This window comes from Hyperolius riggenbachi, chromosome 11 (assembly GCF_040937935.1).
Source record: "Hyperolius riggenbachi isolate aHypRig1 chromosome 11, aHypRig1.pri, whole genome shotgun sequence".
In the NCBI taxonomy this organism is placed as follows: Eukaryota; Metazoa; Chordata; class Amphibia; order Anura; family Hyperoliidae; genus Hyperolius; species Hyperolius riggenbachi.
In genome coordinates, this window is record NC_090656.1 from 87441453 (window position 1) to 87462609 (window position 21157).

At 46.0% G+C, this 21157-nt stretch overlaps 1 protein-coding gene across 1 annotated transcript in view; it reads right to left on the reverse strand.

Annotated features, from left to right (window-relative positions):
• SAXO4 (stabilizer of axonemal microtubules 4) overlaps nucleotides 1-8002 on the reverse strand; it is a 54365-nt gene extending 46363 nt beyond the window's left edge. Inside the window, exons 1-2 of the mRNA XM_068259534.1 lie at nucleotides 7817-8002; nucleotides 3265-3400 (exon numbers count right to left, since the gene is read on the reverse strand). Of these exons, the coding sequence (XP_068115635.1) occupies nucleotides 3265-3400; nucleotides 7817-7922 (242 nt within the window). The 5' untranslated portion in view covers nucleotides 7923-8002. The remainder of the gene's footprint in view (nucleotides 1-3264; nucleotides 3401-7816) is intronic.
• Between the last annotated feature and the right edge of the window lie 13155 nt (nucleotides 8003-21157).

Consider the following 21157-nt stretch of genomic DNA (forward strand, 5'->3'; position numbering starts at 1 on the left):
CCCACTCCCGGCCTGACTCCTCCCTGCGGAGAGTTCAGACTAACGGAAGGAACTTGCTGCGGAGCAGTACTCCTTATTGCTCTAGCACCTGATCTTCAGGTGCGGTCCTCAAAGCATTACTGTTGCACCAAAACACTCTCATCACTCAGGTGTCCAGAGGTTAGAGATATATCTGATTATCGGTGATACTGCAGATCATCAATAATCGGGTATCTATCTGCATTCTCGGTGATACTGCAGATCACCGGTAATCAGATCTTCTCTGTGTTACACCGATCGTTACACTTTTTTAGACATTCACCCTATGGCCACCTTACCAATACTCACCTGTCAGTATGAACACTGCCAATGCATACCAGTACCCAGATAACTTGCATTATGACTGGCCTATTTGTTGCCCCCTTGCTAGGTCTTTTTTGTTTTACATGACATCAAAAGATATGACACACTATACCATGACACTTCTATCAGCTGAACCTCCTTTAATGCTTTGTTTTGATAATGGTATGATCCATGTGCAGGATCAGTACATGAAGTAAAGCCGTGATATTTTATCAATGGACTCACTTCCCCAACTGCCTTACCCATTCCTTAAAACTATCTTTACCTCCTTTTCTCTGCCAAACACTAACCTTAAAACCTGTGCTAACATGAATTAGAAGGGGGATATCTTATTTGTTTTAGAATTGCCAGTTGCCTGGATACCATACAGATTACCCTTTGTAGTTTGTGAGCTACTATGAGCTCTCACTCCATGGTGGTCGCAAACATCATGGCCATCATGCCTGTGCATAGTTGGTGTGTACAGGCACATGTCTTGGGTTGTGTTTTTTTGAAGCATGTGTATGCTAGCTGTTGTGCTAAGTGCATACACTGGCGAACACACTATGCATGTGCTGTGTTTGCTTTGTGCATGTGGATGCAAATCAGATGCCCTGGATTACCTCTAGGCATATTTTGATCTGTCACCCTGCATCCCAGTGATGTGATCTCAAAGCAGCTCCTGTTAGCCCTTAGAGTTCTCCTTGACACTTATTGTGTTAACCTGGATAGACTGACCTTGCATCGTCTAAACCTCATCCATTCCTAGGTAACCACCTGCTTGGACATCAGCCTGGACTTTGACCAATCCTTGCCAACCTGTTTAGACTTCATCCTGAAACAATACCAATTTTGCCTAGACCTCAACCTGTATGTCAACGAATCCTTGTGAACTGCCTGTCTAGACTCCATCCTGAACCTCAGCCAATAATTGCCACCTAGGTGCCCTAACCTGATTGGTAGTCATTTCCCTAGAGTCTTAGATTTAACCTGAATCTTGGCAAATCCTTGTCAATTACCTGCCTTGACCTCAGCCAATCCTTGTCAGCTGCCTGTCTTGACCTCAGCCTGGACCTCAGCCAATCCTTGTCAGTAGCCTGCCTTGATCTCATCTGGAATCTCAACCTTTCTCATCAATCAATATCATCCTCCACGCTGTAACCTACTTATCCTGCCTTGTGTCTGATGAAGTGATCTTGAGGGCCCACAGACTGTTGGTTACTAACAGCAAAGTATTCCAGTGGCAACTGGGATGACTGACTCCTTATTACTTACATGACACTGTGATGCTTCATGTCATCTCAAGCTCATACCTGAGCAGAGAGCCAAATACTTTCAAGTTCTGGGCTGCCAACCATCAATCACATGTAAGATTTTTATATCACCGGTGTATATATATATGTATATATCTCCAGTCACAGACAGGACAGTGGACTGGACAAGGTTGAAATCTAATAGACTGTTATTGGATTTTGTTTACATTGTAGCCTGAAATGGTGATTCTACATAAGCTATCATGAGTTCTGCCTGACAGCACTTGTTGCCTTTTCTCCGTCCTTCAACCGCTTCAAATAGGCCCTCAAAATGCACCTCTTTAAGACCACCTATCCCACCGCATCAATTCTTCAGCCCCTACCTAATGTGTCCCTAATTCCCTACCCTCTCCCTTTAGATTGCAAGCCTCTGGCAAAGTCCTTCCCCCTAGTGTAGGTAACTTGATCATGCACCACCATCATCTGGTACCCTTCCCACCGACTGACTTGGATTTGAATTATTTGATCTCTGAAGGTTTAATCCCGCTGCATGATCTCATTTCTTGTATCTTATACCTGGCTCCTTGTTGTCTGTTACCTCCATTTATTTGTCTCTATTGTTCAGTGCTGCATAATAAGTTGGCGCTAAAATACAATAAATAATAGTAATACATTTGCTCCCTTTGAAAAACGCAGGTTAGATAGATGCAGAGCAAAGGCAATCCTAGGCAGTTGCTTAGGGCCTGTTGGATGCTAGCCCCCACTGTAAAAAGCCAGGTGGCCATCAATGGTGAGAAAAAAACGCTATCTTGCCTAGGGCCCCATTTTATCTTAATCCATTTCTGGATGGATGCACCACTAGCTTCTCCTCTCAGGGTTCTCTCTTTTCCTGCCTCTGTCTGCTGTGCCTCTGGGAAGTCCTTTGAAGTCACTTGCAGAAACCCATCAAGCAGCTTGGACGGGGAAAGAATAGAAAACTTCCACATAGAACATTTCTAAACTTGTGCATTTGTTACTTTGGGGCCCCTTCTAAGCCGCAAAGGTAACATTTAGATCTCTTTACTTTTTTAAATCTCGGATATTCTCCATTTTCTTTATGCAGTAGGAGAGACATGCAAAGGTAGAAATATCTCAGAAACTGCCTCTTACCTTGATAGTGGGAAGCTTGTGGTTAGCCCAGAGGCTTCCCATTTCTTCTTATAACCCCTATCCTAGTGAAGGGTCCTAATAAACTAATTTGATTGGAGCCCCTTGAATAACCTTCTTCTGGCCATGGTCCTTGGCTTGGATGATGTGAGTCAGGTCCATGCATGCTCAGTAGAAGGAAGGCACTCATGCATTTCCTCCTTGCATGAGCGATTTCATTCTACTGCCCACGCAAGGACCTAACTTGAGCATACCCAGTTAAGATGTGCTCATCCATGGCCAGGAGCACAGCCTGAAGAAGCTTTATGATGGGCTCCAGTTTAATACCTTTGGGAGGAGTCTTTTGCAGGAATTCTGGGTTGTTAGGAGATATGGAAAGTCTCTGGTAAGTATATCATTTTTAAATCTGTTTCAGGGGTACTTTAACGTGAGCATCCCCAGAATAATTATTTTGTGGTATAAGGATAGTGTATTTATTGGTTGACAATTTCACGGCTTACAAGATAATCAGCCACTTAGACAAAGCTGAAGAATAAAAGCTTACCCCATAGATGGATTATCTTTCCGGTCTAGGTTTGGTGAGTAATACACAGCTGGTCGAAAGTTTGACTGGTATCCTGTACTCCGGTGTGTGAGAGCCACAGAATGGGCAACATTGCCGAGGACGAGCTCAGGACGACCTGCATGAGATCACTGAACAATTATACTATAATTATACTGTTATGTAGCGTGCCAAGCAGAAATAGTATAATTCCTAATTCACTTAACCTCAGGTTAATAGTGTGTCTCCAACACGGCAGCAGCACAAGGAAAGGAGGCGGGGCCTTGCCTCCTCTCCACATGCTGCTGCTCTGCTGTAGGCAACCTATTGATCTGAGGAAGTGAGATAAATGCCCATGAAATGCATTGTCCTGTGATGTACTATTTTTTGAAAACCCATTTCGACTACTGTCCTCCATGCCTTTTTGTTTTAAATTATTTTATTCATTTTTAGGCGCCTCCTACACTCTTGTGTTGTTGCCCCTCTTCAAGGGCTTAGACCTTTGAGGTCTCTAATCCTTTCAGTGAGAGAAACCAGCAGGTGGACTATATCTACATACCAGAGTGGGGACATGCTGTCAGTGGTTGTTGCATGGTTTTAACATTATTTAAACCTACTACACTATATTGGGCTCTTGATCTCCTATGTTTGTACTTCCCAAGGTTTCTCTGGACCTGACGGCCACTTCTAATTGACAGAACCATTTTTCTTAAAGGAAACTTGAAGTGAAAGCAATATGGTGGCAGTGGTGGGGGTGTTGCCACTGATATTTGTTTATTGAAAATTGCTGGAGGCCGGCTTAAGACTGTGGATTGGCGGCAGCGGTCCGGAGCGGCCCTGGGCCAAAAACAGGCCTTCGGGGATTAGCGCATTAGAATGCGCTAGATTTTTTAAATACACATGCGTTGCCATAGCTTTACATGACTTCCGGTCCGACACAGGTCGCAGAATGGCAGCGTAGGTATGGGCACGCGTTAGATAGGGAACTTCCGGTGCCGCGCACCGCAACATGCGAAGTATGAACTACACTATAGACTTACATTAGGCTGCAGTGGGGTGCGGTACATTTACCGCATTGCCCCAGTATGAAAGGGGCCGGATTGTCATGCTGACCTTTAGACTTCATCAGAGTCACACGCCACCATTAGGCATGAAGTCAGTGGGGTCAGAGTTCCTGATTTGCATATTCATTTTGGGTCAGTGATTCAAGAAGTGTTAAAAGATCAGCACCGTAGTCTGGGAAAAATACACTACAGTTTATTGCTAAAATTGGGATGTCCTTCCAAATCATTGAATTCATGTGTTGAAACCACTTCCATGGCCACAGGTGCATAAAATCTAGCACCTAGGCATGCAGACTACATCTACAAACATTTGTAAAAGAATGGGCCGCTCTTAGGAACTCAGTGAGAGGAAGCCTAGTTCTGTGATTAAATACCACCTGGGCAAAAGTCCATTTGTAAAATGTACTCACTACTAAATATTTCATAGTTAACTGTTAGCGACCTTATAACGTAATAGAAGCTAATGGGAACAGCAGCAACAACAGCAGAAGCAGCCATGAAGTGGTAGGTCACATAAAAGCACAGTCAATAGCTACAGACCCCCAACATTTCTATGACCTTCAGATTAGCCATAGCCAAGCTGCGGCTGCTGCAATCAAGCCGAGATCACCAAAGCGTTGGCTGCAGTGTAAAACATGCCGCCACTGGACACTAGAGCAGTGTAGATACATTCTCTGGAGTGACAAATCATGCTACTCTGTCTGCCAATCTGATAGATGGTTCTGGGTTTGACTGTTGCCAGAAGAACGGTACTTGCCTGACTGCATTGCGGGCGCAAGAGTAAAGTTTGGTGAAGGGGGGATTAGACCATAGGGTTATATTTCAAGGGTGTGCTTGGCCCCTTAGTTCCAGCTACACCACAGTCAGGGCCAGATTATCCTCTCTAGGTGATGTGTATATATCGGCACCCAGCCTATTCAGTATCTGTCTCACCCTCTCTGTGTCACTCCTCTCCATGTAGTTGTTTTTCCATCCATGTCATTTTCCCCCATGTGGCTGTCTCTCATTATAACTATGTACTATAAATACATAATAATATATGGTAGGACATTAGACTATGGCAGGGATTAGACTTTACGCTCCTGTGAGGACGGTCAGTAACATGCCTGCACTCTGTAAAAAGCATTGTGGAAGATATCAGTGCCGTATTTAGATATAGAATAAAAATAATAATAATGGTATAGAAGTTTTTTTTTACCATTTAAATTTGTCTTTTTGTCTTTTTCTTAGGAACATTTGCAGGACTGGTTCAAATGGGGCCCCTGGGCAAAGAAAGCTCCGGGGCCCCCTGACCCTTCCCCAACCATAGCAAAGGTAACCCCAACCTTACCCCAACCCGCCCTTCACACCACATTCATCCCCTAAGTGCTGCTAAGGACCCCCCCCCGCTGATGGAAAGGTGACCCCAGTGCCCCTACTTGATCAGCATTGCCACTCACCTGTCCTGTCACGCTGATCCTCTGCCTGATTATCTTTATCCAGCTGTCTGCCTCTTCTTAGTGACCAGGCGCATATTATTGCATAATAGCATGCAACGGGCCATAGAGAAGAGGCAGGCAGTGGGGATGAAGGCAGGGAGCACAGACGGAGCAGCACTCTGGGACAGGTGAATTGCAATGCTGATCATGCAGGGCCCGGGGAGCACAGCAGAGTTGAGGGGAACGATTGGGGAGGGGGCCATCAGCAATTGCCCCCTTTTTTCCCCAATGGGAGTGCCAGCCCTGATCATGTGTGACACTGCTGCATGAGGAGTAGTAATAATTGCTTGTGGCCCAGTTATGTTGAGACATAACGAATGGGTAAAAAACATATGCTACATTAATACAGTGCCTACAGAATGCAACCTAGGTTCATGTAATTTTATGGTATTGACAATTTTTGGATCCAACCATGATCTGCTGTGACCACGCCCACTTACATGGGGTCTCTACATTTATTTTGCACAGGGGCCCGCTCTTGGCTTTTCCCACCTCTGGGATCTGTTTATGCATGCTTGTTTACAGTGACCTCGCTGTCTCCGTTGCGGTGAGCAGAACGCAGGATTGTGCGGTGCACAATAATTATGGACACGGGACAAAAGTTGGACAAACCATAATAGCAATGCTATATATGACATGGAAACAGGAAAACAGCCGTTGTACAGCTATATATAACACAGCAATGGACACAATTAAAGAGGATCTGTAATTAAAAAAAAAATCCCTCTGGTGGATACTTACCTCGGGAGGGGGAAGCCTCTGGATCCTAACGAGGCTTCCCCCGTCCTCCCCTGTCCCTCGCAGTGCGGCAAGGTAAATATTTACCTACTGCAATCCTGCGCAGATGCACTAGCCGATCTTCCTTCAGGTTAAGGCGGAAATAGCCGAACCCGATCATATCCGCTCCACTGCGCAGGCGTGAGTCCTTTTGCGCCTGCGCAATAGCGCGGATACGCCCGGGCTTGGCATTTTTCACCTAGCCCGAGCGAAGAGCCGCTACTGCGCATGCGCTGGATCCCGGAGAGGTAAATAAATCCTCTCTTGTCAGGCTTGTTGGGGGAGGATCCTGGGGAGCCAGCGCTGGATTGCCTGCAGCTGCAGGGGATGGGGAAGCCTCATTGGGACCCTGTGGCTTCCCCCTCCTGAGGTAAGTATCCACCAGAGTGTTTTTTTTAAGTGCAGAGTCATTTGTAGACACTATGAAAGAGTGGTGCATAACATGCATCCACTATCACCATGAATTGCGCAAGACCATGTTATAAAGTGGACCTGGCCGTAAAGCTGTATTCCCACATTATTATTATTTAGTATTTATATAGCGCCGACATCTTCCACAGTGCTGTACAGAGTATTTTGTCTTGTCACTTACCTGTCCCTCAGAGGGGCTCACAATCCAATCCTTACCATAGTCATGTCTATGTGTGTATCGTGTAGTGCATGTATCATAGTCTAGGGACAGTTTTAGGGGGAAGCCAATTGTGTTTTTGGGATATGGGAGGAAACTGGAGTGTCTGGAGGAAACCCACAGGCATGGGAAGAACATACAACCTCCGTGCAGATAGTGCCCTGGCTGGGATGTGAACCAGGGACCCAGCGCTGCAAGGCGAGAGTGCTTACCACTACCCCACCATGCTGCCACACCTAGATTTGTGTTACTTAAAACCATTGTCCTGATCGACCCAGGCTAGTGGGAATATAGGGGTCCTATAATGTTATTGTTCTCCCCTTCACAAATGCAGCACAATGCAGTGTGCTGATCTGACAGCCATTGCAGATGGACGCCTCTCATTGATCGTTCTCTCTCCATGGAATAGTGTCTGTGCAACAATTACTCCTAAATTGATTATTACTAACGATCATTTCAGGTGACGTTTACTGGACGTGTGCCTTATCATTTCTCCTTGAATACAGTAAATCCGTAAATACAGTAAGAAGCCTTCTAACATAAATCAGTTTGTTGTCCTCATCCTTACTCCTTATTTGCTTCATATTTTCAGTCTTTTTCACACTCACCATATGTGCTGTTGTAATTGGTACAATAGAAGTTCAGAGGGTCACAGCTGCCTCCAGAACTGCCCCGAATCCTGGGAGACACAGAGCCAACAGGAAGACGTCCCATTGTAGAGACTGCACTGAGGGTTTTATGAACACAGAATACCTCTGTCAGAATGTGTAACTTGAGTAACCTGGCTACAATCACTATGGCAACACTAAACAATGTGAACAGTGCCCTATGCAGACAGAGTTCTAAACACAAGAGGTCAAATCCAACTTAAACTTCCCTGTCTCTAGTGCAGGCTTTGCTAACCTGTTGCGAGGCTCTAAATTTTGTGTTGCTTAACTCTTTGCTGATTATTTGATTTCAGAAGTATCCGGGTCATAGGTGGACATAGGCCAGTGTGGCTGTTTATTAAACCTATGTACTTTGTGAAGTGCTGCAGAAGATGGCAGCATTATATAAACAATAATAATAATAATAACAATGTAGAGACTATGGCTATGGTAAGGATTAAATAGTAAGTTCCTCTGACAATAGTCAGTAATATGATTATGTACTCTGTAAAAAGCACTATGGCACGTATTATATATACCCTGAGTGGTCAAAAAATTAGAGGCGCCCTCTAATAATGAGTTGGTCCATCTTTAGCTCAGATCACAGCTGATATTCTTCTTGGACTCAACAAGATGCTGATACTGTTGCTGGGGAATGTTGATCCATGCTGGCATAATAGCAGCTTTAAATTGTGTCAGATTGGATGGTGGCATTTTCAAGCTTTGAAGTGATCTTTCGACTTTGTCCCATATGCTCAATAGGATTGAGGGCAGGGGCGTAACAATAGACCCTGCAAAGGATGCCTCCGCAGGGGGGCCCAGAAGCCACAGGGGGCCGGTGGGGGGAAACATTTGAGAGACTGACAGCTAAGAGCAGGAGAGAAAAAAACGTATTCTGCTCTCACCATTGTTATATTGACTGCATGTGTCCACCACACAGATAAGGACTCATACACACTCTGGAATTTGTACACTGTCCCTGCTCCCTAGGGTTCGTAAAAAACATCTGTCTCTCACTGCTGCAAAGATCTGATGACTGCATGTACACCCTAACAAAGAACCGAGTCACATTTAAAAAAAAAAACTTATAGACTTTCCCTTATTCACTCTGAAAGGAATCCTAGATTCTTATCACACAGGCTAATGACCTTATGGCCTCTAATTACTTTTACAACACAGCAGAGTGGATATTGATGTCTTACTGTTGTTGCTTCATTGAGAGCTTGTTGTTTCACTGAGTCCAGGATCCTGTAATAAGAGTATCAATCAGTGACATTCTGTAACGATTGGTGTCAGCAACCAGAGAGAGAATCTGATCCTTGGCGATCCGCAGTATCCCCAAGAATACAGATATACCCGATTATTGAGGATCTGCGGAATCGTCAATAATCAGATATGTCTAACCTCTAGACACCGGAGAGAGTGTAAGTGTTTGGTGCAACAGTAACAACTCTGAGTAAAGACCACCAGAGGAGCTGGCGGCCTATACTCCTGAAGAATTCACCCCTGAGCGGTGGGTGATATTCCAGTAGCCTGTGGACCCCTGAGCGAGGGCATAAGGCTGGGTTGCAGGAAGCCCTGCTGCTAATATGTAAGGTTTTGCCCTGAACTGGGCTAACGTAACACAGTAATAACACAATCCTAGTCTGGGGTGTGAGGTCCGTATTCACAACACCCTGGAACTAGTCTGGAGCATAACATAAATGATAATACAATTCCCTAGTCTTGGGTGTGAGTTCCGTGATCATCAACACCCTGGAACTAGTCTGGAGTATAACATAAATGATAATACAGTTCCCTAGTCTTGGATGTGAGGGCCTTGATCTCAACACCCTGGAACTATGCTAGAGAACACACAGAAGATACACAGTATTCCTAATCTGGGGTGTGAGGGCCTTGATCTCAACCCCCTGGAACTGGTCTAACAAATAATAACAATTTAATTAGTACTTTAAGCTATCAAGAATCTGACTCAGTGTGGATTCCCAGCTCCAGCCGGTTCTGGCACACTGTCGGATCTAGCTAAGGTCTGAGTGCCTTCACGCAAGTGTTAGCAATGGCAGACAACCAGCAACTGACAAGCAGCAGAATATATAGTTGCTGGACTCTGCCGCCCCGCCCGAGCCATTCAGCCAATCATGAGTCCTGCAGGAATCAGCTGATCTTCCTGATCAGCTGACACTTCCCCTGCTGGTATAAAGGTCCTGAGTTCAGGCCCGCGCGCGCGTAGCTCTCCATTTGCCTGTGTGCACTAACAGACCCAGCCACACCAAGCGCATGCTGCTGCATGCAAACCGCCGCGTTGGACGCGCAAACAGCCGCTTTGCTGTCAGGACATGCGGCGGCTTTTCCGCATTCCACCATACTACCAGACGCGTGTCTATGCGTGCAAACCGCCTCTTTGGACGCAGAATCAGCCGCCTTGCTCTTGGCACATGCGGCGGCTTTTCCGCGTTTTCTCACACATTCTGAATGTTTTGCCAAAGTTACAGAGAATACTACATCTTATGTTCAGCATGTCATTGTTGTTCCTCCATATAGCATGTGCTCTCATGTAGTAAAATATTACGGCTGTGTGTGTATGCTTTTAGGACCATTGTAGTCCCTTACACACTCCAATGAGTTCTGGGTCACCATGAGCTTGCTGGTTAGTCTGTACCTCTCGGTGTTACAAGCCCTACTGCATAGAGCCAAATTAATCCATGCCAGGCACTGATGAGGATCAAACAATCCGAAACAGTCTGTATGCATGTTGGATTATTATGGCTCTGTACAAATTAACAAGCTGACACATCATTGCATTCCAGCGGTTCTGGAGGTGTGTTTAGCTGCTAAGGGTACAATGGTTAACTTGCATATATTCAGCAGTGATGCACTGGGAGACATCTCGGAGCTCACTCCAACCTGAATTATCGCAAATTCTTTCTGTTTTAAGAAAGCAAACTTTTGTTTTTCTATGTATGTACTGGAAGCAGAGCTGCAACCAGGGACTTGTCAGCTGCAAGGGGCTGGAGGAAGCCCCGGGTAAGTAGATCTGGGGGTAGTCTAGTTACGGCATTGGACAGAGCTGGCCAGTAAAGCAGGTTAAACGCTGATTGATGTTCCTTAAACCAATTTAAGACCGATCAAGCACAGTGGCAAGGGCAACAGGTGTCTTTTCCTATTTTTCTGCAATACCAAAGGCACTGGAATGGAACCACCGCCAGGTCCCATAGCTTACGCGACACCTCCTGCGGTGCCAAAATGACCGCCATGGAACCACCGCCAGGTCCCATAGCTTAGGTGACACCTCCTGCAGTGCCAAAACGACTGCCATGGGACCACCGCCAGGTCCCATAGCTTACGCGACACCTCCTGCAGCGCCAAAATGACCGCCATTGAACCACCGCCAGGTCCCATAGCTTACGTGACACCTCCTGCGGCACCAAAATGACCGCCATGGAACCACCGCCAGGTCCCATAGCTTACGCGACACCTCCTGCGGCGCCAAAATGACCGCCATGGGACCACCGCTAGGTCCCATGGCTTAAAGTGAACCTTAACCTCCTTGCCGGTCTAATTCCCGCCGGCAAGGAGGCAGTGCAGCACTTTTATTTTATTTTTTTTTCAAATCATGTAGCGAGCCCAGGGCTCGCTACATGATAGCCGCTGAGCGGCGGCATCCCCCCACCCACTCCAATCGCCTCCGGTGATCAGAGTAAGCAGGAAATCCCGTTCAGAACGGGATTTTCTGCAGGGCTTCCCCGGTCGCCATGGCGACGGGGCGGGATGACGTCGCCGACGTCATGGACGTCATATGGAATCCCGATCCACCCTTCAGCGCTGCCTGGCACTGATTGGCCAGGCTGCGCAGGGGTCTGGGAGGGGAAGGCGGCTCGGCGGGTGGGTAGCGGCGAATCGGCGGGTAGCGGCGGCGATCGCGTATTACACGCAACTAGCAGAGTGCTAGCTGCGTGTAGGAAAAAAAAATATGCAAATCGGCCCAGCGGGGCCTGAGAAATCCTCCTGCGCAGGTTACCCCGAGCTGAGGTCTGAGAACTGAGCTCGGGATAACCGGCACGGAGGTTAAAGGGGCACTACAGCGAAAAACTGTAAAATTTAAAATATGTGCAAACATATACAAATAAGAAGTACATTTTTTCCAGAGTAAAATGAGCCATAAATTACTTTTCTCCTATGTTGCTGTCACTTACAGTAGGCAGTACAAATCTGACAGAAGTGACAGGTTTTGGACTAGTCCATCTCTTTATTTATATCTTATTTGTATATGGTTGCACATATTTTAAATTCTCCAATTTTTCGCTGTAGAGCCTCTTTAAGTCAGAAAAAAAAATGAGTTTTACTCACCTGGGGCTTCTACAAGCCCCCTGCAGCAGTCCTGTGCCCTCGCAGCCACTCACTAATCCCCTGGTCCTCCGCTGCCAGCTAGTTTAATTTTTGCCGACAGGCCCAACAGGACTGGCCACGCGTAGCTTTCTCCGCATTCCCGACTGTAATTAGCGCTATTGCGGGCTGCAATGCGTACAAAATGCGTTCGTAATGCGGCAACGAGTATTTTTGTACGCGTTGCGGCCCACAACACCGCTAATTGCAGTCGGGAATGCGGAAAAAGCTACGTGCGGCCAGTCCTGTCGGGCCTGTCGGCAAAAATGAAACTAGTTGGCAGCGGGGGACCAGAGGATTAGTGAGTGGCTGCGAGGGCACAGGACTGCTGCAGAGGGCTGGTAGAAGCCCCAGGTGAGTAAAACTCATTTTTTTTTCTGACTTAAGGTTCACTTTAAAGCGACACCTCCTGTGGCACCAAAACGACCGCCATGGGACCACCGCCAGGTCCCATGGCTTAAGCGACACCTCCTGCGGTGCCAAAACGGCCGCCATGGGACCACCGCTAGGTCCAATGGCTTAAGTGACACCTCCTGTGGCGCCAAAATGACCGTCATGGGACCACCGCTAGGTCCCATGGCTTAACCTCTTGAGGGCTGCAGGGCTAAACCCCCCAAGCAGGAGATGCGCCCGCAGCCTGCGCGCGATCTCCTGCAAAACAGATCCCCAGGACTTTACGCCAATCGTCGTTAGGCGGTCCTGGGGCTGCCGCTGCGGCCACGCCCATCGGCGTGACATGGTCGGCAAGAGGTTAAGCGACACCTCCTGTGGCGCCAAAAGGACTGCCATGGGACCACCGCTAGGTCCCATGGCTTAAATGACTCCTGTGGCGCCAAAAGGACTGCCATGGGACCACCGCTAGGTCCAATGGCTTAAGTCAGGGGTCCCCAACCTTTTTGAGCCCGGGGACCACAATCCCGACCCAAATTTTCTCCGGGGCCCCCCCGGGAGGGAAGGGGGGGCGTGGCTAGTGTCGGCGGCAGCAGCCCCCCCTTTTTGCGCAGATTCCACAGTATAGCAAGTACAGTTAGACCAGTATAGCAAGTATAGTTACCCCAGTATAGCAAGTACAGTTAGCCCAGTATAGCAAGTACAGTTAGCCCAGTATAGCCAGTAGTTACCCCAGTATAGCAAGTATAGTCCAGTATAGCAAGTATAGTTAGCCCAGTATAGCAAGTACAGTTAGCCCAGTATAGCTAGTACAGTTACCACAGTATAGCAAGTACAGTCAGCCCAGTATAGCAAGTACAGTTAGCCTAGTATAGCAAGTATAGTTACCCCAGTATAGCTAGTACAGTTACCACAGTATAGCAAGTATAGTTAGCCCAGTATAGAAAGTATAGTTAGCCCAGTATAGCCAATAGTTACCCCAGTATAGCAAGTATAGTTAGCCCAGAATAGCAAGTATAGTTATCCCAGTATAGCCAGTAGTTAGCCCAGAATAGCAAGTATAGTTAGCCCAGTATAGCAAGTATAGTTAGCCCAGTATAGCCAGTAGTTACCCCAGTATAGCAAGTATAGTTAGCCCAGAATAGCAAGTATAGTTAGCCCAGTATAGCAAGTATAGTTAGCCCAGTATAGCCAGTAGCTACCCCAGTATAGCAAGTATAGTTAGCCCAGAATAGCAAGTATAGTTAGCCCAGTATAGCAAGCTTCCCGCGCGGCTGCTGTAAGGAAGGGTAGGATGCAGGTCAGCGGCTTCCTGTAGCGGTGATCACCATTACCATGGGAACGCTGCCCCGCCTCCTTCCCTCCTTACAGTAGTCGCACAGGAAGCGCTGCTGTAATATGAGATGCTTCAAAGAGGAGAGGGGCTATGGGGAATATAAGGAAGGAAGCGGCCGCCCGCTCTTAAGGCATCAGGAACAGCGGCCGCGGGGGGGAGAGGGAGAAAGGCCAGATCCGCCGCGGCCCCCCAGAAATCTGCCCATGGGCCACCAGGGGGCCGCGGCCCCCAGGTTGGGGACCTCTGGCTTAAGTGACACCTCCTGCGGCGCCAAAATGACCGCCATGGGACCACCACTAGGTCCCATGGCTTAAGTGACACCTCCTGCGGTGCCAAAACGACCGCCATGGGACCACCGCTAGGTCCCATGGCGGTCGTTTTGGCACTGCAGGAGGTGTCACTTAAGCCATGGGACCTAGTGGTGGTCCCATGGCGGTCATTTTGGCGCCGCAGGAGGTCCCATGGCTTAAGTGACACCTCCTGCGGTGCCAAAACGACCGCCATGGGACCACCGCTAGGTCCCATGGCTTAAGTGACACCTCCTGCGGTGCCAAAACGACCGCCATGGGACCACCGCTAGGTCCCATGGCTTAACCTCTTGAGGACTGCAGGGCTTAACCCCCCATGCAGGAGATGCGCGCGATCTCCTGCAAACAGAGCCCCAGGACTTTATGCCAATCGGCGTTAGGCGGTCCTGGGGCTGCCGCCGCGGCCACGCCCATCGGCGTGACGCGGTCGGCAAGAGGTGGCGCCAAAAGGACTGCCATGGGACCACCACTAGGCCCCATGGCTTAAGCGACACCTCCTGCTGCAAAAAAATAAAAAAAATGACCGGGGGAACAGCCACTAGGTCCCATTTAGCATAAACAAGGTTTCATTTGCGATTACTTTATTTTTTCCTCCGGAATGCCGAAATTTTCAAAATTCTGCGGAAATGTAATGGCGACGGAATTTACCGCTGGCGGAATTCCGCAATTCCGGCGGAACGGAATTTGCTCATTCCGATCATCCCTAGTTATCACGGTTTAGTGAATCAAGCCCTATGGCCTCAATTCACTAAGATCATGCTGGAGATAATAAGGCAAGAGAAAACTTACCTCCACATAAGAGAGAGTTATCTTATCTCTTCATTCCTTAAGTTACCTCCTCTGTAGTTAAGTTACCTCCTCTGTAGTTATTTTTTTCGTTTAACACAAATTTTTATTGATGAAATTCACATAGCTTAAACAACTGGATAAGAGATAGTGCATGATCAATGTATTTTAAACACATACAAATGCCTCTTATGAGAAACAAAAGGGAAAGCAATGTGAGTAGTAAAAGATTATGACATATTGGTATCATTCTAATAGTAATTATTTCTGCTCATATCGAAATGATATTTAAAGCTATGGAGACTTATAGTACTCTAGCTCAAGGGAGAGCAATATAGAAAAAAAAGAAAACTGAGTAAGAAGAGAAGAAAAAAAAAACAAAAGGGATAGAGAGATAGGTCTATTTATGTGGGTCTGTCCGTTTGTCTATTATCTGGTATTTTAAGACGTAGTTTCTTCAGGTCCTGGTTGATAGAGCAGATATCTATTATAATCATGGAGGGTTGTAGTTCAGGAAGTATGTTTCCCATGGATCCCATATTTTATCATGCTTGGATTCTGTGTCTCGCAGTATAGCTGTTAAAAGTTCCATCAGTTTAGTCCATCTAATTTTGGCCATAATTTCGGAAGTTGAAGGAATAGAGAGACTTCGCCAGTGTGAAGCCAGGGCGAGTCTGGTAGCCGTCAAAATATGGGTTATTAGTCTCATGGTGTGTTTTTTGGTTTTAGGAATGGGTTTACCTAGCAGCATATATATAGGATCCATGGGAATATGAGTACCCGTTACGTTTAGGATCAAGGTTTGAATTTCTATCCATAGAGGTTGAATGACAGGGCAGGCCCAGTAGATGTGTTCGAGTGTGCCTATATGTCCACAACCCCTCCAACAAGTATTAGGGAGTTCATGGTAGATCTTAGCCAATACTTCAGGGGTTCTGTACCATCTAAACAGTATCTTGTAAATGTTTTCTTTTATCTGTGTGCACATAGAAGTATGTTTGGCGTTTTCCCATATAGAGGACCAATCCTCCAAGCTTATGGGTCGGCCTAAGGCTTTTTCCCATCTTGTCATGTAAACATGTTTGGGTTTAATGGAACCAGATTTATCAAGTAACAGAGTGTATATTGATGAGATGAGGCCTTTTTGATGCCCTTTGTGATCACATAGACGTTCAAATGGGGTATATTCGAGTAGGGGACTTTTGCCTTTGGAGAGGGATCTTAGAAAATGATAGGTTTGATTATATTCCATATTGAGCTTAGCTGTGAGTTGTATTTTGCCTTCTAGTTTTTCTTTAGTCACAATATTTCCCGATAGTACATCTATCCAATTGCTGAAGTTAGTGTATTTAAGAGTATACCATCTAGCCATAAAGTCTTCTGCCATCCCAGGGATAAAGGCTGGATTTCCCAATATGGGATATAGTGGAGATATGGGGGATCTAAGATTGGCCGTTTTTGCAGTTGCCCGCCATATTTGTAAGGTAAATTTGATGGTAGGGAGTAGCTGGTCGGTAGGGATCTTAGGTGGAATCTGGGGCCAAATTAATGCTGGGAGGGACATTGGGAAGATGCTCATTGCTTCAATGAGACCCCATTTGGTATATACCTTGAGGTCGGACCATTCAGGGAGTTGCCTTAAATGAGCCGCCTGGTAGTACAGTTTTAGGTTGGGTAATCCTAGACCTCCTTGCTCCCGAGATGCCATTAGAATAGTGGAGTTAATTCTGGGATGGGAATTATTCCAAACAAATTTTAAAAAGGCACGTTGTAGTATTCTGAGTTGTGAGGGTGGTACTCTAACAGGGAGGGTCTCAAATAAATATAATAGCCGCGGTAATATGTTCATTTTGAGAGAATATATTCTGCCAATCCATGATATTTTAAAAGCAGTCCATTTGTGCAAATCTGAGAGTATAGACTGAATTAGAGATGGGAAATTTGCTTTATATAGGGTAGAATAAGAGTGGGTTAAGTTGATACCTAAGTATTTAATGGCCTGTGTCTTCCAATTATAATGGAAAGAGCTTTGTAAGATATCAAGTGAGTTTTGTGGGATCTTGATAGGGAGAGCTTCAGTTTTTTCTTGATTGAGTTTGAAGCCTGAGATGGACTCAAATTTCCTTAATATAGTATGTAGTATGGGGAGTGAGGTGAGAGGCTGAGTCAAAGTTAACAGGATGTCATCCGCAAAAAGCGAGATTTTATATTCTCTGGTTCCCTGTTTAACTCCTGTGATGTCCGGGTTCTGTCGTATTGCACACGCCAGTGGTTCGATACTAAGGGCGAATAATAAAGGGGAGAGGGGGCATCCCTGGCGTGTACCATTAAGAATGGGAAAAGGTATTGGGGATGCAAAGGGTAGTTTAACTGAGGTGGATGGGGAAGAATAGAGGAATCTTATTAAGGTTAGGAAAGGTCCGCTAAATCCCTGATGTTCCATAACTTTGAACAAGAATGACCAGGAAAGCCTATCAAAGGCCTTCTCTGCGTCCAAACCCAGGAGCAGAGAGGGCCGGTTGGACCTGTTCATTAGTTCTATCAGATTGATTGCTTTCCTCGTATTATCACCTGCTTGACGGCCCATTATAAAGCCCACTTGGTCATTGTTGATCACAGTTGTGAGGATCGGGTTCAGGCGATTAGCTAAAGTTTTTGTAATAATTTTAAGGTCAGCATTCAAGAGGGATATTGGACGGTAGCTTTGTGGGAGTTGTGGATCTTTCCCTTCTTTAGGGATCATAGTGATTAGGGAGTTTAAGAATGACTGAGGAACAGTTTGTCCATCCATAAGTGTGTTGGCTAATATGGTCAAATAGGGAGCAAGGATGTGTTTAAACTTTTTGTAGTAGGAGTATGTTAAGCCGTCAGGGCCAGGAGCTTTAGAGGAGGGTAGGAATTTAATTATTTCTGAAATTTCCTCTGTTGTAATAGGGGAGTTTAAGAGCCGGATATTATTTTCCGTTAATTTTGGTAGGGACAGTTGGCTTAGGAATTCATCAATTTTAAGTAAATGCGCAGAATGGTTGGGCGGTTGGGGGAGATTATAAAGTTGCTGATAATATTCTGTGAAGATTTGAGCAATCTTTTGAGGGTGAAAATGTGTAATTCCCTGAGGGTCTTTTACTGAGTGAATGAGTGGTTGGGATGATTTCGGGTTGAGTTTCCTAGCAAGAATGGTGTGGGGCTTATTGCCTCGTTCAAAAAAAAGTTGTCTGGTCCATCTCAGGCTTTTTTCTAACTGTGCGGATTGGAGAGTTTGAATTTCATATTTTACAGTTTGTAAGGCAGTGTAATGTGTTTGGGAGGGGTCGGCCCTATAGAGGTTTTGTGCCTGTTTGAGTTTTGAATGAAGATTTAGGAGTTTAGATGACATTGTTTTTTTACGCTTAGTAGCTTCTGAGATGAATAACCCTCTAATAAAAGCCTTGTGTGCTTCCCAGAGTGTCCCTACAGAGGAGACCGAACCATCATTTGTATCAAAGTATGCTTGCAGCTCCTTTGTAAATTTGGATAAGAGCTCTTTGTCTTGTAATAGGGTTTCGTTTAGTCTCCAGAAATTCGGCTTGTGACTATAGGAATATAAATCAATCTCTATGACAACTGCTTGGTGATCTGACCATGCAATGGGTTGTATTTCAGCCTCTCTCAGCAGGGGCAATATGGTAGCTGTTGAAAACAGGTAGTCCAGTCTGGAATGAGATGCATGAGGTGGAGAGAAAAAGGTGAATTCTATAGAGGTGGGATTGGAGATCCGCCATAAATCTAAAAGTCTATATTGTCTCAAAAGTGTTCTAAATTTGCGGGAGTTACGGCTATGTAAGGGTATGGTAGTTTTATGGGGAGGGATATGTCGGTCTTTTATATCCGAGAAGGCTAAATTAAAATCCCCTCCTATCAGCAAAGTGCCCTGAGTTACTTTAAATAGTTTCCTAAAGAAAGTTGTTAGGAATGATATTTGATCCTGGTTAGGGACATAAACGTTAGCTAGAGTAATGGGTTTTCCTAGCAAGGTGCCTGATAGAATTAAATAGTGGCCTTTAGGATCAGGGGTGATTTTAGAAATCTGTAGGGGGAATGTTTTTTTGTATATAATGGCCACCCCTGCTTTCTTCTTAGGACCTGAGGCTAAACACACCTCAGAGTATAGTTTGTTATAGAGACGTGGTGGGTCTTTTTTGCATATATGAGTCTCTTGTATAAAAGCTAGGTCAATATTTAGTCTCTTTAAGTCTTTAAATAAAGAGAACCTTTTCTGAGGTGTGTTTAGTCCCTTAGTATTCAGAGTCAGAAAATTAACCATAATCTAAGATAATGTGAAAGATTGCCGATAATCCAAGGACAGACCTAGTAGACCTAAAAACATAAACTAGCATATACGGAGAGATAACAATAATAAGAGAAACATTTAACATAACAATTGCAGTGAGCTGGTAAGAGATGCCACCGTTGTTCCAGTGGCGATGTATAAGGGCAACATAAAACTGTTGCCTATATGGAGACCTCTTCAGGTTGACCAGCCGCGGGGGCGGTTGATCAAATTGAGGAAGGGTCCCCCGGAGGTACATGAGGAGTCCCGGAAGAAGGCAATAAACATCAGTCATTATCAACACAAATGGAAAAGAAATACTCATTCCACCGCCTGCATAAGAAGCATAATCAGTTCAATGTGGAATTTGAGGAGTAGACATTTAGTTAAGGTATAAAAGTCATAAAAGGGGGAGAACAGGGAGCCCAGGTATAAAAAATAAGTGGGCATGGTGAAGGTATTTTCATTTCTTCTATGAAAAACATATAGATTGGAAAGAGGCTGAGGCCTTTGGTCAAGTTCCAGATGGTTGGTCTTCCATGTTGTCAGCTCTGTCAGGGTAGGTGATACTGCGAACTGGAACTTTCGACCATTCTGAAATGTGTCGCACCTTCCGTGGGGGTGAAGACGTAGGTGATGAGCGAGATATAGCTGTGTTCGGAAGTTTTAGCCCCATTTGTTTGAGGAATAGAGGGGCATCATCAAAGTCAGATAAAGTGAGGATCAGGCCCTGTTTGTTTACAATCAGACGAAAAGGAAAGCCCCACTTATATGGGATATTAGCGTCTCTGAGAAGTTGTGTAACCGGTCTGAGGGCTCTGCGCTTTGCCAAAGTAATCAGTGAGAGATCATTGTAGATGGAAATATCATCTCCTTTAAATGAAATAGTGGCTGTATTTCTAAGAGCTCTGAACAGGGCGTCTTTAGCTTCATAATAATGTAATTTCGCTATGATGTCTTTAGGCCTTTGAGCGCCAGGGCGTCGTTCACCTAGAGATCTATGGGCTCTGTCAATCCTCCACATTTCCTCTGGGATGTCAGGAAGAATGGTGTGAAACAGTTCTTTCAAATGGGCCTCAATGTGTTCACTTTTCAGAGACATGGATACCCCTTTAATGCGAACATTTTGCCTCCGTTCCCTGTTTTCCATGTCCTCCTGTGCTGTGCGTATTGACTTTATGTCATTCTGCATAAGTTGCTGCTCCTCAACTAAGTCGGCTTGCTTTAGAGTTATGGCTTCCATCCTATCTTCTAGTGCCTGTGTACGCTCCCCCAGCCCTGATATGTCAGCCCTCACCTCCTGTATAGCAGAGCGGATGACGTTTTGTAGGGAATCATGGAGGCTGTGGTAATGTCTGGCCAGTGTTTGTTCCAGCAAGGCTGCTGTGAGAGGCTGTGTGTCCCCCCCTGCACTTGCCTGATCAGAGGGATGTGTTTCTGGGAGGGCTGCGTGCTCAGCGCCATCTTGGCTGGGAGGAGGGCGGAGAAATTTCTCCATGGTCCCCGCTGTGGTCGCGGTTTTCTGGGCCCCTTTGCCGGTCATGTGGTGCTGGAGGTGTTGCGGGGATCGTCCCCTACGAAACCGCCCGTCTGTGAGGCTGGGGGAGCGGAAGGAATCGCTGTTAGCGGCGGCGGTGGACGGAGCTCTCTTCCTATGCGGCCATCTCCCGCGGCTCGCGCATGCGCCTCCCCTCTGTAGTTATTTTACCTCCTCTGTAGTTAATTTACCTCCTCTGTAGTTATTTTCACATGCAGTTAATGAACAGCCTGTCTTTAACTCTGGAGTTATT